The 15,416-nt window shown below is 42.0% G+C and overlaps 2 protein-coding genes across 5 annotated transcripts in view; both read left to right on the forward strand.

Annotated features, from left to right (window-relative positions):
• Positions 1-15,416, forward strand: part of EIF3J (eukaryotic translation initiation factor 3 subunit J) — a 670,767-nt gene that overhangs the window by 458,066 nt on the left and 197,285 nt on the right. The window lies entirely within an intron of this gene.
• The window catches only part of GOLM2 (golgi membrane protein 2), a 127,900-nt gene that overhangs the window by 74,779 nt on the left and 37,705 nt on the right, over positions 1-15,416 (forward strand). For all 4 annotated transcript variants that reach the window (XM_050799521.1, XM_050799524.1, XM_050799523.1 and 1 more), the window contains exon 7: positions 14,267-14,365. In XM_050799521.1, coding sequence (XP_050655478.1) covers positions 14,267-14,365 — 99 coding nt within the window. The remainder of the gene's footprint in view (positions 1-14,266; positions 14,366-15,416) is intronic.

The following is a 15,416-nucleotide window of genomic DNA, read 5'->3' on the forward strand; positions in this document are numbered from 1 at the left end:
TTGTTGTGAGCTTAAAACTGCCGTAAGTCTTAAGAAACAATTAAAGAGAGGCCAGGCTCATACCTATAATCCCAGCAGTTTGGGAGGCTAAGGCAGGAAGATCGCTTTAGTCCAGGAGTTTGAGACCAGTCTGGACAACATAATATGAGACAGAAGAAGTACCACAATTAGCCATGCATGGTGGCACACGCCTGTAGTCCCAGCTACTTGAGAGCCTGTGGTGGGAGGATCACTTGAGCCCAGGGGATTGAGGCTGCAATGAACCATGATGGCACCATTTCACTCCAGCCTGGTCAACAGAACGCGAACCCTGTCTCAAAGAAAAAAAATAAAAACTAAAGAGAAGTAATTACAGGGATATATGAGAGGAGGAAAAAAGATAGGAAGATTATATCGTAAGGCCAGGTGCAGTGGCTCACACCTCATTATATCGTAAGGCCAGGTGCCATAATCCCAACAGTTTGGGATGCCAAGGTGGGAGGATTGCTTGAGGCCAGGAGTTCAAAGTTACAGTGCGTTATAATCATGCTGCCCGTACTCCAGTCTGGGCAACAGAACAAAACAAAAAGGTTATGTTTTAAGGAAACATTGTAGTTAATCATTTATATTTTTGGTAGAGATTATTTTTCTAAAAGCAATCTCAGAGAAAAAAAGTTATAAAATTTTTAAAATCTTAAATTGCCAGTCTTGATATTAAAATTATAATTAAAATTTTTTCTTAGATGTCTTTTAAAACAGACATTGGCAAACTACCAGGTTGCCATTTGTTTTATTAAATAAAATTTTACTGAAACATAGACATACTCATTTGTTTATATATTGCCTATGGCTGCTTTTCTGCTAGAACAGCAGAATTGAGTAAGGCCCACAAGCCTGAAACACTTACTGTGTGGCCCTTTAAGAAAAAGTTTTCAGATCCCTGTTATAAAGGACACAAATTTGAATCCTTCCTGTAGATTAAAATTTCTACTTTATCATTTCTTTCAGCCTGAAGAACTTCCTTTAGCATTCTTGAAGTGCAGGTCTTCTAGCAGTGAATTTTTCAACTTTTATTTATCTGAAAGTATCTTTATTTTATTCTCATTTTTGAAGGCTATTTTTGCCAGATATAGAAATCTGGGCTGATCGGTTGAGGGCATTCATTCAGCATGTTAAAGATGCAGTTCCAGCTGGGTATGGTGGCTCATGCCTGTAATCCCAGCACTTTGGGAGGCTGAGGTGGGTGGATCACGAGGTCAAGAGATCCGAGACCATCCTGGCTAACATGGTGAAACCCCGTCTCTACTAAAAATACAAAAATTAGTTGGGCGTGGTGGCACGGCCTGCAGTCCCAGCTACTCGTGAGGCTGGGGCAGCAGAATCGCTTGAACCCGGGAGGCGGAGGTTGCAGTGAGCCAAGACCACGCCACTGCATGCCAGCCTGGCGACAGAGACTCTTTCTCAAAAAAAAAAAAAAAAAAAGATGCAGTTCCAACTGTCTTCTGGCCTCCTTTGTTTCTAAGTCAGCCATCTTTCTTTTGTCGTTCTCTTTTATTGTGTTTTTTCTCTAGATGCTTTTAAGATTTTCCCTTTATCTTTAATTTTTATCAGTTTGACTAAGATGTGCCTTTTTTTGTCTTTTGTTTTTTGTGGTTTTTTTTTTGTATTTATCCTGCCTTGGATTCTCTGAGGTTCTTAGATTTGTGGGTTGATGTTTTTCACCAAATTTGGGGAAATTTCAGCATTTATTCAGATCAAATATTCAAATTTTAAAATTCTTTGTTTTATCCTTCTAGGATTCAAGTTTCATACATTTTAAAAATTTATTTATTTATTTATTTAAGATGGAGTCTCGCTTTGTCACCCAGGCTAGAGTGCAGTGGCATGATACCGGCTCATTGCAACCTCTGCCTCCCGGGTTCAGGTGATGCTCCCACCTAAAACTCCCAAGTAGCTGGGATTACAGACATGCACCACCATGCCCAGCTTTTTTTTTTTTTTTTTTGTATTTTTAGTAGAGATGGGGTTTCACCACGTTGGCCAGGCTGGTCTTGAACTCCTAACCTCAAGTGATCTGCCTGCCTCGGCCTCCCAAAGTGCTGGGATTACAGGTGTGAGCCACCATGCTTGGCTGAGTTACATACATTTCAGACTGCTTGATATTATCCCAAAAGTCATTGAAGTTTTGTTTAGTTTTTTGTAATACCTTTTCTCCTTCAGTTTGTTTAATGTCTTTGATTTATCTTCAAGTTCATTGACCCCTTTTTTCTGTGATGTTTAGTCTGCTGTTAAGCCCATTCAGTATATATTTCATTTTAGATATCGTACTTTCAATTCCAGAATTTCCATTTGGTTCTTTTTTACTTCCCATTTCTTTACCAGATGTTCCCACATTTTCCTTTAAATCCTTGAACATATATATACACACAGACACCTATATATACACATACACACACATTATATATACACATACATGTATACATACATATAAACATATAAACAGTTGTTTATAAGTTCTTGTCTGCTGATTTTCACAAGTGAATCACCTCTCTGTTTCTGTTGATTCCTTTTTTTCTTGGTTATGGGTCATTCTCTGCTTTTTTGTATGTCTAGTAATTTTATTTTATACTTTATGAATATTACATTGAGGAGTTTGTATTTTGTTGTCTTCTTTTAAAGGGTGTTGAATTTTGTTCTGGCAGACAAATTACTGGAGGAGCCTGCATTAGTCAGGGTTCCCTAGAGGGACAGAACTAATAGGATATATATACACACACACACACACACACACACACACACACACACACACACACACACACACACACACACACCCAGCTACCACACCTGGCCACCTCTGTTATTTCTGTTTAGCTCTCAGCCCTATAGCATTATATATATATGTGTGTGTGTGTATATATATGTATATATGTACATATACATTCTTTGATTTGTGGGTTAATGTTTTTCACCAAATGATTCCTCCTCAAAAATGCCTCCCCTGACCAAGCTATCTAAAATAGAGCCTCCCACCACTCTCTGTCACATCTCTGTTTTAATTTATACACAGCACTCTGACATTTATATTATGTTCTATAACTTTTGTTTATTTATTGTTATCTCCCCAACATAACATTACATTATGAAGAATGTAAGCTTCATAGGACAATAACTTGGTCCATTTTGTTCACTGCTGCATCTCCAGCTGTTTAAAACAGTTCTTAGCAGGGTGCAGTGGCTCACACCTGTAATCCCATCACTTTGGAAGGTGGAGGCAGGTGGATCAAGAGATCAGGAGTTTGAGACCAGCCTGTATGTGTGTGTGTGTGTGTGTATGTATGTATATATATGTATGTATACACACACACACACACACATATATGTATGTAAAGGGGAGTTTATTAAGTATTAATAAAGCCTGGATGACAAAGCGAGACTCCATCTTAAGTAAATAAATAAATTTTAAAAATGTATGTAACTCGAGTCCTAGAAGGATAAAAAAAGATAGAATTTTAAAATTTGAATAATATTTGATCTGAATAAAGGGGAATTTGTTAAGTATTAACTCACACAATCACAAGGTCCCACATTAGGCTGTCTGCAAGCTTGAGGAGCAAGGGGAGCCAGTCCAAGTCTCAAAACTGAAGAATTTGGAGTCTGATGTTTGAGGGCAGGAAGCATCCAACATGAGAGAAAGATGTAGGCTGGTAAGCTAGGCCAGTCTCACCTTATCTTGTTTTTCTGCCCGTTTTATATTCGCTGGCAGTTGATTAGATTGTGCCCATCAGATTAAGGTGCGTCTGCCTTCCCCATCCCACTGACTCAAATGTTAATCTCCTTTGACAACACCCTCACAGACACACCCAGGGTCAATACTTAAAGTATCCTTCAGTCCAATCAAGTTGACACTCAATATTAACCATCACAGAGCCTGTTGATTCTGTGAGGCTTGTTTATGCTTTGGTTTTATGCTTCATTAGAGCAAGTTAGTTTTTATTTTGTTTTTAGTCTCAGAGCATGGCCTTTAACTCTAGAGTGTGGCCTAAAAATAATAATAATCATAAGTAATTGGTCTAGTGTAGTGATGTGCTCCTGTAGTCCCAACTACTCAGAAGGCTGAGGTGGGAGGATCATTTGAGCTCAGGAGGTTGAGACTGCGGTGAGCTATGATTGTGCCACAGCACTTCAGCCTGGGCACTAGAACAAGACCCCAACTCTAAGAGCGTGGTCCCTACTCTTAAAACTATGACCTTGTAGCATCTCATCTGAATACCAAAGATGCTTGGTGCTTCATGACCTCTGTTATTTCCTTTATTTTTTATTTTTAATAGGGAAGGGAGGGAGAATTTTAGCCTTTTTTTTTTTTTTTTTTTTTTTTTGGTGCAGTGGTGTGATTGTAGCTCACTGAAGCATCTACTTCTTGGGCTCAAGCTCTCCTCCCACCTTTGCCTCTGAGTATCAGGGACTACAAGTATGTGCCACCATGCTCACCTAATTTTTGTAATTTTTAGTAGAGATGAAGTCTCACTATGTTTTACAGGCTGGTCTCAAACTCCTGAGCTCAAGTGATCTCCCACCTTGGCCTCCCAAAGCACTGGGGTTGCAGGGATGAGCTACCACACCCAGCCACCTCTGTTATTTCTGTTCAGCTCTCAGCCCTATAGGAGGAGGTGTCTGTTAGACCCCATGGAGTCTCACCCTGTGCATACACAACCTGAGGCTTGGCCAAAGACCCAAGAGGAAATCCCCATACAGATTTCTGCCCTCCGTTTCATCCCCCACAGCTTCCTCCTCTGTAATATCCTTTCCTGCAAATTCTAGCCACCTCAGCAGGCCAACCTCTGATGATCTCTGTCTCCTCTGCTCACAAAGACTGCCTATTCATATATATCCCTTCTTTTAAGGACCATGGTCTTGTGCCGATGGTTGTACAGTGCTTACAAACAGCTGCCTCATGTATTTTGCCTGCCTTTATAACTGTTTAGGGTAGAGTAAACCCAGTACTGGTTAGTATATCATTGCTAGCAGTGAAAGTTGATGTTGTCCTTTTTAAATTAAATAAATCGATCTCTAAGTTTAAAGAAAACTCATTACTCACAGACCATGTCTCAGGAGCCATGTGAGAACATAATTTTAAATAGTACATGTAGACATTTACCTATATTTCATGGAGGGCTGAGATAATCCCACTAACCAGTATTTGAGCAAATTTCAAGTGTGTTGTATCTGTTCATACACACAGAGCAAAGAAACAGTGTTATATCATTGTTTTGTGTTTAATGTTTGTGCTTCAGAATGATTAATATTACTTCATCTCTTTCTAGGAGTTTTTAATGGTCAATTGCTGATCTGAGTTTCAGTAACTTTCCAAAACATTACTATAAGTAAATATTCATCAGGACTCTGACGTGCAAGTCAACTGTATAATCAGGAGGCTCAGTAAATTGATCACAGCCAGTCCATAAATTGATTAGTTTTACATGTAAATTGTAAAGCTATCAGATTGTTTTCTCAATCTAAATCTTAGATTCTTTTTCATTCTAAGGATAAATACGTTACTTTGACAACTCAAAATAGTCCAGTATGTATTGATCACCAACTATTTGCTAGGCTTGTCTCATAATCCAGAGGAAAATATTCTCACTTAGTCCCCACATTGATCATGCAGGGTAAATGGCATCATCTGTATTTTATAGATGAAGGTTGAGGCTTAGAAAAATTAGGAACTAATCCAAAGTCATACAGTTAATAAATTACAGAGCCATGATTTGACTCTCTAAAAGAGAAAATCTGGTCTAACTCCAAAGCTCATGTTTTTTATTCTTTTGGCTGTGCAATAGAACCACCTTTGGAGCTCTCAGTAAGTATAGAAACCCATGCCCCATTCCCATATTCAGTATGTCTGTGGTAGTATCTGTAATATTAGAATGCAGCCAGAGTTGAGGACCACTGCTTATCAGTCCATACTCCTTCTCTGTTGTCATAGGCACTGGATCATGAAGTCCTGTTAGTCAGGAAATTGGAAGTCTAAACAGTTTTGAGATTGTAGCCCTGTTGTTAGAGTAGGAAAATGGGAGGAAAAGGCAGGATCAGTTCTTTTTTGCCTCTGAGAGTAGAGGCTGCATCTGAAACCTAGTAGAGAAGTAGAGGACGATTAATCCTAAACCACCTGTCATCTTTGTAAGCATCTTACCAGTTTCTTTAGAAATGTTTACTCTGAATTTTTAAGTCAAGTGAGAGGTGAGAGGTATGTCTTACCTCTACTGTCATGAGCTTTTTGTTTCCTCACCTGTGAAAAGGGATATCTATCTAATACAGAGGTAAAGGTGACATGAGACTAGTGCCTGGTTATTGCCTCTTTAGGAGCTACCAGATATAGTCCCAGCCCCCAATTACCTCTGCCACCTAGCCACCTATTCCTAACATTTTTACTGTTGTGTCTCTAATATGGCCCCTTCTTTCCTCTCCCTCATTTCTAACACTTTTCCTCACTCCTTAGCTTTTCCTCAAATATGCTGCACATGCTCCTGTCTCAAGGTCTTTGTACTTGCTAGTCTTTGTTGGAATGTTCTTCCTCCAAGTTTCATTCATATCTCTGCTCAGATGATTCCTCCTCAAAAATGCCTCCCCTGACCAAACTATCTAAAATAGAGCCTCCCACCACTCTCTATCATATCTCCCTGTTTTAATTTATACACAGTACTCTGACATTTATATTATGTTCTATAACTTTTGTTTATTTATTGTTATCTCCCCAACAAGAATGTAAGCTTCACAGGACAATAACTTGGTCTATTTTGTTCACTGCTGAATCTCCAGCTGTTTAAAACAGTTCTTGGCAGGGCGCAGTGGCTCACGCCTTTAATCCCACTTTGGAAGGCGGAGGCAGGCGGATCAAGAGATCAGGAGTTTGAGACCAGCCTGGCCAACATGGTGAAACCCTGTCTGTACTAAAAATACAAAAATTAGCCGGGCGTGGTGGCGGGCGCCTGTAATCCCAGCTTTTCAGGAGGCTGAGGCAGGATAATTGCTTGAACCCAGGAGGTGGAGGTTGCAGTGAGCTGAGATCGTGCCACTGCACTCCAGCCTGGCTGACAGAGTAAGACTCCATCTTGAAAAAATGAAACAAAACAAAAAAACAGATCTTGGCATATAGTAGATACTTAATAAATATTGTCCAATTGGCCGGGTGCAGTGGCTCACACCTTGGGAGGCTAAGATGGGCGAATCACTTGAGATCAGGAATTCGAGACCAGCCTGGCCAACATGGTGAAACCCTGTTTATACTAAAAATGCAAAAATTAGCTGGGCATGGTGGTGCACGCCTATAATCCCAGCTACTTGGGAGGCTGAGGCACAAGAATTGCTTGAACCTTGGCCGGGCGCGGTGGCTCACGCCTGTAATCCCAGCACTTTGGGAGGCCGAGGCGGGCGGATCACAAGGTCAGGGGATCGAGACCACGGTGAAACCCCGTCTCTACTAAAAATACAAAAAATTAGCCGGGCGTGGTTGTGGGCGCCTGTAGTCCCAGCTACTCGGGAGGCTGAGGCAGGAGAATGGCATGAACCCGGGAGGCGGAGCTTGCAGTGAGCCGAGATCGCGCCACTGCACTCCAGCCTGGGCGACAGAGCGAGACTCCGTCTCAAAAAAAAAAAAAAAAAGAATTGCTTGAACCTGGGAGGCAGAGGTTGCAGGAAGCTGAGATCACGTCACTTCATTCCAGCTTAGGCAACAGAGCAAGACTCAGTCTCAAAAATAAAAAATAAATAAATACTGTCAAATGATTAAATTTCTACACTGACAACTCTCCTTTATAAATAATACAAAAATCAGTGATAAGATAAAAACTGTGTGCTCTAATGGCTTTGGTGGCCTGTATTTTCTCTTTGTGGTAAATATATTTTATTATTTTATCTTTGATACTTTTCCTTAAGAATGGCTTTATCAATGATATATGTTTTAGCAGCTATATTAGTCGGATCTTGCATTGCTATAAAGAACTACCTGAGGCCAGGCACGATGGTTCACGCCTGTAATCCCAGCAGTTTGCGAGGCCAAGGTGGGAGGATCACTTGAGCTCAAGAGTTCAAGACCAGCCTGGGCAATATAGTGAGACCCCATCTTTATTTTTGTTTTAAATGTTTAAAAGAAAAAAATAATAATTACCAGAGACTGGGTAATCTATAAAGAAAGAGGTTTAATCAGCTCATGGTTCTGTGGGCTGTACAGGCATCTGCTTCTGAGGAGGCCCCAGGACACTTGCAATCATGGCAGAAGGCGAAGGGGAAGCAAGCACATCTTCACATGGCCAGAGAAGGGGAAGAAAGCAAAGGGGAAGGTGCCACACACTTTTAAACAACTAGATCTTGTGAGAACTCTGTTACGAGACAGCACTATGGGGATGGTGCTAAACCATTAGAAACCACCTCCATGATCCAGTCACCTCTCACCAGGCCCCACCTCTGACACTGGGGATTACAATTCAGCATGAGATTAGGGTGGGGACACAGAGCCAAAGCATATCAGCAGCCTAGCTATTAATGGTATTTTCTGATAGCAGCATGATATTCCCTGTTGACTTGTATATTTTTCCCCTGGCTCTCTGGTCTTCAATGAAGAGGACCAGGTTAAAATATAAAGAGAGCTGCTTTATTTATTTATTTATTTTTGAGATGGAGTCTCACTCCATTGCCCAGGCTGGAGTGCAGTGGTGTTATCTTGGCTCACTGCTACCTCCGCCTCCTGGGTTCAAGCGATTCTCCTGCCTCAGTCTCCCGAATAGCTGGGATTACAGGCACATGCCACCACACCCAGCTAATTTTTGTATTGTTAGTGGAGATGGGGTTTCGCCATGTTTGCCAGGCTGGTTTCAAACTCCTGACCTCATGATCTGCCCACCTCGGCCTCCCAAAGTGCTGAGATTACATGCGTGAGCCACTCTGCCTGGCCGAGAGCTGCTTTAATGTCATAAATCATTGTCATGATATTGTTTGCGGTCTATTCTGCATCTAATTTTCCCCGTGCTTTCATTGTTTTCAAGCTCACATTTGTTACAGGTTTTTTCTTAATTTGTTTGAGAAGTATTCTTTTTTTTTCTTTTTTTTTTTTTTTTTTGAGACAGAGTCTTGCTCTGTCGCCCAGGCTGGGGTGCAGTGGCCGGATCTCAGCTCACTGCAAGCTCCGCCTCCCGGGTTCACACCATTCTCCTGCCTCAGCCTCCCGAGTAGCTGGGACTACAGGCGCCCTCCACCTCGCCCGGCTAGTTTTTTGTATTTTTTAGTAGAGACGAGGTTTCACCGCGTTAGCCAGGATGGTCTCCATCTCCTGACCTCGTGATCCGCCCGTCTCGGCCTCCCAAAGTGCTGGGATTACAGGCTTGAGCCACCGCGCCCGGCCCAGAGAAGTATTCTTAATTTGTTTGACTTAGTACTTTTTTTTTTTTTTTTTTTTTTTTTTTGAGACGGAGTCTCGCTCTGTCGCCCAGGCTGGAGTGCAGTGGCGCGATCTCGGCTCACTGCAAGCTCCGCCTCCCGGGTTCACGCCATTCTCCTGCCTCAGCCTCCCGAGTAGCTGGGAGACTACAGGCGCCCACAACCGCGCCCGGCTAATTTTTTTTGTATTTTTAGTAGAGACGGGGTTTCACCGTGGTCTCGATCTCCTGACCTTGTGATCCGCCCGCCTCGGCCTCCCAAAGCGCTGGGATTACAGGCGTGAGCCACCGCGCCCGGCCTGACTTAGTACTTTCTTATCTGAAGATTTATAGGCTGGGCACAGTGGCTCATGCCTATAATCCCAGCACTTTGGGAGGCCAGGGCAGGAAGATGGCTGGAGCTTGGGAGTTCAAGACCAGCCTGGACAACATAGTGAGACCTCGTCTCTACAAAAAAAAATTTTTTTAATTAGCCAGGTGTAGTGTTGCATGCTTGTGGTCCCAGCTAGTCAGGAGGTTGAGGTGGGAGGACTGCTTGAGCCCGGGAGGTCAGAGCTCCAGTCAGCTGTGATCACACTGATGCATTCCAGCCTGAGTAACAGAGCAAGACTTCTCAAAAAAAAAAAGAATGTTCATCATAAATTGTTGATAATGATAAATTGAAGACCATGGAAATCTTATAGGGAGGGTTCATTAAATTTGTTACATCCCTAAAAATGTAATATGTAGCCACTAAAAAGGATGATGTTGAGCTGTATTTATTGGCATACAAAGATATCTGTGTTGGGCCAGGTGCGGTGGCTCACACCTGTAATTCCAACACTTTGGGAGGCCGAGGCGGGTGGATCACGAGGTCAGTAAATTGAGACCATCCTGGCTAACATGGTGAAACCCTGTCTCTACTAAAAATACAAAAAATTAGCTGGGTGTGGTGGCGGGTGCCTGTAGTCCCAGCTACTCGGGAGGCTGAGGCAGGAGAATGGCGTGAACCCAGGATGCAGAGCTTGCAGTGAGCCGAGATCGTGCCACTGCACTCCAGCCTGCACTCCAACAGATTTGAGACTCTGTCTCAAAAAAAAAAAGAAAAAAAAAGAAAAACAAAGATATCTATGTAGTTTTTTGTTTTTAAGACAGTGTTTCCCTCTGTCACCCAGACTGGAGTGCAGTAGTGGCTCACTGCAGCCCTAAATTATCCTCCCATCTCAGCCTCCTGAGTAGCTGGATTACAGATGTGTGCCACCCCACCTGGCTAATTGTTTTTACTTTTAGTAGAGACAAAGTCTTGCTAGGTACCCCTAGGTTCAAATGATCTTCCTGCCTTGGCCTCCCAAAATATTGAGATTACAGACATGAGACACTGCACCCAATCTGTATCTGTGATTTTTTAAACTAAAAAGAAAACAGGTTACAAGAAAGCAAGTATAACATAATCTCATTTTTGTGAAGGAAAAAAATAGATACTTGTATGTGTATGCACAAGTATCTCCTACACAAAATTGGAGGGTAAGGTTAGCACTCTTAATTGTCTCCAAGTCAGGTAGCATTTTTCTAGATCATCATTTGTTTCAGTACCACTAACTATAATAATTACTTCTTTTTTTAATTTTTAATTTTTTATGTATATAGTAGGTGTTTATATTTATGGGGCTTATAACGATTACTTCTGGCCTCTGGGAGGTCCTCTAACCATTCTCTCCTAGATATAAATAAATATCTTTCCCCTTAGTTCAACAAAAACAAGGCTGGAATTTTCTAAAAGGAATTTTTCAAGAAAACAAAAAAGGAAAGTAAACAAAAGGCAAAGTAAAAAGCATAGAAATCAAAGTGTTTACAGGATACACATTGCTTTTTCCTATGTTAGTAAAACTCTATCCACCAACTAGTTAAGTTGTTATAGTTTATGGGGCTCTAAAGTTTTTGGGAGCTGGGCGTGATGGCTCATATCTATAATCCCAGCAGTTCGGGAGGCCAAGGTGGGAGAATTGTTTGAGGCCAGGAGTTTGAGACCATTGTGGACCACATAGTAAGACCTTGCCTCTACAAAAAATAAAATATTAGCCAAGTGTGGTAGTACAAACCTGTGTTCCCAGCTACTTGGGAGGCTCAGGTGGGAGGATCACTTGAGCCCAGGAAGTTGAAGTTGCAGTGAGCGATGATTGTGCCATTGCCTTCCAGCTTGGGCAACAGAGCACAACCCTGTCTCAGAAAATAAAAAATAAAAATAATCCTTGTGGCTCTGCAACCCAGGCTGGAGTGCAGTGCCACGACCTCGGCTTATTGCAACCTCCACCTCCCAGGTTCCAACAATTCTGCTGCCTCAGCCCCCCAGGTAGCTGGGACTACAGGCATGTGCCACCACACCGGGCTAAATTTTTTGTATTTTTAGTAGAGATGGGGTTTTGCTATTTTGGCCAGGCTAGTCTGGAACTTCTGGCCACAAGTGACTCACATGCCTTGGTCTTTCAAAGTGCTGGAATTACAGGCGTAAACCACCTTTCCTGGCCCCTTGTGGCAATTTTTTACCCAGATATCTCTAGCCAAAACTATAACATTGACAGTTTTGATTCAGCACTATCATTTGGTAGTATTGTAGAGAAAAATGGAATGACATGGAAAATATGTATGAAATACAAATAAAAAGATTATAAGATAGTATATATGATATGATATCCTAATTTTAAGGTATACAGTATAATATACAGAAATTTTTTTAAAAACTCACCGGAGAGATACTCTCCAGATGATAATAGTGGTTATCTTTAAGTGGTAGTACTGCAGTTAAATTTTAATTTCTTTGTGCTTTTCTATTTTTCCAAGTTTTCTATAGGAACGCATTATTAAAAAGTGTATGTGTGTGTGTGTGTGTGTGTGTGTGTGTGTATATATTTTATTTTATTTATTTTTTATTTTTTGAGATGGAGTCTTGCTGTCACCCAGGCTGGAGTACAATGGCACGATCTCGGCTCACTGCAAGCTCTGCATCCCAGGTTCACGCCTTTCTCCTGCCTCAGCCTCCTGAGTAGCTGGGACTACAGGCGCCCACCATTATGCCCGGCTAATTTTTTTTTTTTTTTTTTTTGTATTTTTAGTAGAGACGAGGTTTCATGGCGTTAGCCAGGATGGTCTCTTAATTCCTGACCTCGTTATCCGCCTGCCTTGGCCTCCCAAAGTACCGGGATTACAGGGTGAGCCACCGCGCCCAGCCTTTTTTTTTTTTTTTTTTTTTTTGAGACAGAGTTTCTCTCTTATCTCCTAGGCGGGAGTGCAGTGGCATGATCTCAGCTCACTGCAACCTTCACCTCCCAGGTTCAAGCGATTCTTCTGTCTCAGCCTCCTAAGTAGCTGGGATTACAGACATGGACCACCACCCCGGCTAATTTTTTGTATTTTTAGTAGAGAAGGGGTTTCACCTTGTTGGCCAAGCTGGGTGACAGAGCAAGACTTTGTCTCAAAAATAAATAAATAAATAAAAGAAAAGAAAATCTGAGCAACTAAGAATAACATATTCTTAATGCCTTACCTAACTTGTGTCAATTTTTTTTTTTTTTTTTTTTTTTTGAGACGGAGTCTCGCTCTGTCGCCCAGGCTGGAGTGCAGTGGCCGCATCTCAGCTCACTGCAAGCTCCGCTTCCCGGGTCTATGCCATTCTCCTGCCTCAGCCTCCCGAGTAGCTGGGACTACAGGCGCCCGCCACCTCACCCGGCTATTTTTTTGTATTTTTTAGTAGAGACGGGGTTTCACCGTATTAGCCAGGCTGGTCTCGATCTCCTGACCTTGTGATCCGCCCGTCTCGGCCTCCCAAAGTGCTGGGATTACAGGCTTGAGCCGCCGCGCCCGGCCACTTGTGTCAATTTTTATTTGTACTATGCATATAAAGAGGTCTCACTGTTGAAGATCACTGTATCTGAAGAGATTCATTTTATTTATTTATTTATTTATTTATTTATTTATTCGAGATGAAGTCTCACTCTGTCACCCAGGTTGCAACGCAGTGGCGCGATCTCAGCTCACTGCAACTTCTGCCTCCCAGGTTCAAGCGATTCTCCTGTCTCAACCTCCTAAGTAGCTGGAATTATAGATGTGCACCACCACGCTCGGCTAATTTTTTGTATTTCAGTAGAGATGGGGTTTCACCTTGTTGACCAAGCTGGTCTTGAACGCCTGACCTTGTGATCTGCCCACCTCGGCTTCCCAAAGTGCTGGGATTACAGGCGTGAGCCACCGCGCCCAGTCCATTTTATTAATTCATCAAATCTTTGTTGAACTTCTCTTACATGCTAGGCACTATTCTAGGTGTTGGGGATATAGTGGTGAAGAAGACAGAGTTTGTACTGTTACGGAGCTTATATTCTGGTCAGATTTATTGGTCAAAAAAATCTGTGATGGGGCTGGGCGCGGTGGCTCACGCCTGTAGTGCCAGCACTTTGGGAGGCTGAATGGGGCAGATCACCTGAGATCTGGAGTTCGAGACCAGCCTGGCCAACATGGTGAAACCCCATCTCTACTGAAATACAAAACTTACCTGGGTGTGGTGGCGAGTGCCTGTAATCCTAGCAACCCCAGAGGCTGAGGCAGGGAGAATCGCTGGAACACAGGAGGCAGAGGTTGCAGTGAGCTGAGATCGTGCCGTTGCACTCTAGCCTGGGAGACAGAGCGAGACTGTCCTGAAACAAACAAACAAAAAAGGATGGTAGAGTGTATCAATTAGTAACTATAAATAAATTAGCATATCAATTATATGGATTACAAAATTAGAATAAACATCATAAAATTAGTGCAATGTAAATTGATTCACAGTGGGTTTTTTTTTTAGAAATCATAGTATCAATGGGAATAATATGGATTTTTTTTTCTTGTAGCTTTAAGGAAGCCTCCTATTTCAGTTTCTCAATATGAAAGTCATCAAGCAATCTCCCATCTTCCAACTGGACAACCTCTCTCCCCAAATATGCCTCCAGGTATGAAGTCTTATTCTTATAATTCCATTTGAAACCAACTTACTAGTCATGTACAGTTATGTAGTGTATAAAATATATCACTTAGCAGTATAGTGAAATAGCATTTATTATTTGAGGTAATGTTATATATTTTTTAAGACTAGTGAAAGCTCAGAGAGAAATAGTCATCTCAAACTTCACTTTATCTGGTGGATTGTTACAGTCTTTTTCTTAAGAACAGAAGAATTATTTATTATGCCACTCTGAGCTACATTCCCTTTCCTCTCTGCCTGCTATACAGGTTTAGTTTCTTCAAAATGTGTTCAAATTTATCTCATAGAGGCCTTCTATAAATTACAGTGCACACCTATATTAAAGTCTTTACTTCGTACTTATGAATGTATTTATTTTCTGAACACTCATTCCATTGTATAGAAATATTTCCCTAAAATGAGAGTAGATACGACTGAAGAGACCTGCTTAAGGGAGATGATGGAAAGGAAAAATGTCAGAGTGGCATAGGATGTTTTGAATCCAAAATTAAAGTCATTGATGAGGATAAAAAGGGAGGTGAGGGAAAGAGAGGGGGTATCCAGTAGATAATGCTAAGAAAGAATCAATAGTCAGGGCCGGGCGCGGTGGCTCAAGCCTGTAATCCCAGCACGTTGGGAGACCGAGACGGGCGGATCACGAGGTCAGGAGATCGAGACCATCCTGGCTAACCCGGTGAAACCCTGTCTCTACTAAAAAATACAAAAAACTACCTGGGCGAGGTGGCGGGCACCTGTAGTCCCAGCTACTCGGGAGGCTGAGGCAGGCGAATGGCGTAAACCCGGGAGGCGGAGCTTGCAGTGAGCTGAGATCCGGCCCCTGCACTCCAGCCTGGGCGACAGAGCGAGACTCCGTCTCAAAAAAAAAAAAAAGAAAGAATCAAAGTCAACACTTGTGAGTCACTGTATAAATGAAGATGACTTAGAGAGTAGAAATTTTAAAAGGCCTACTGGATTTTGGAGATTTCTGATAGTAATATGGAATTTGGAGGGAGGAAAAGATATGGGCATCATTGCTATAT

Source organism: Macaca thibetana, chromosome 7 (assembly GCF_024542745.1).
Source record: "Macaca thibetana thibetana isolate TM-01 chromosome 7, ASM2454274v1, whole genome shotgun sequence".
In the NCBI taxonomy this organism is placed as follows: Eukaryota; Metazoa; Chordata; class Mammalia; order Primates; family Cercopithecidae; genus Macaca; species Macaca thibetana.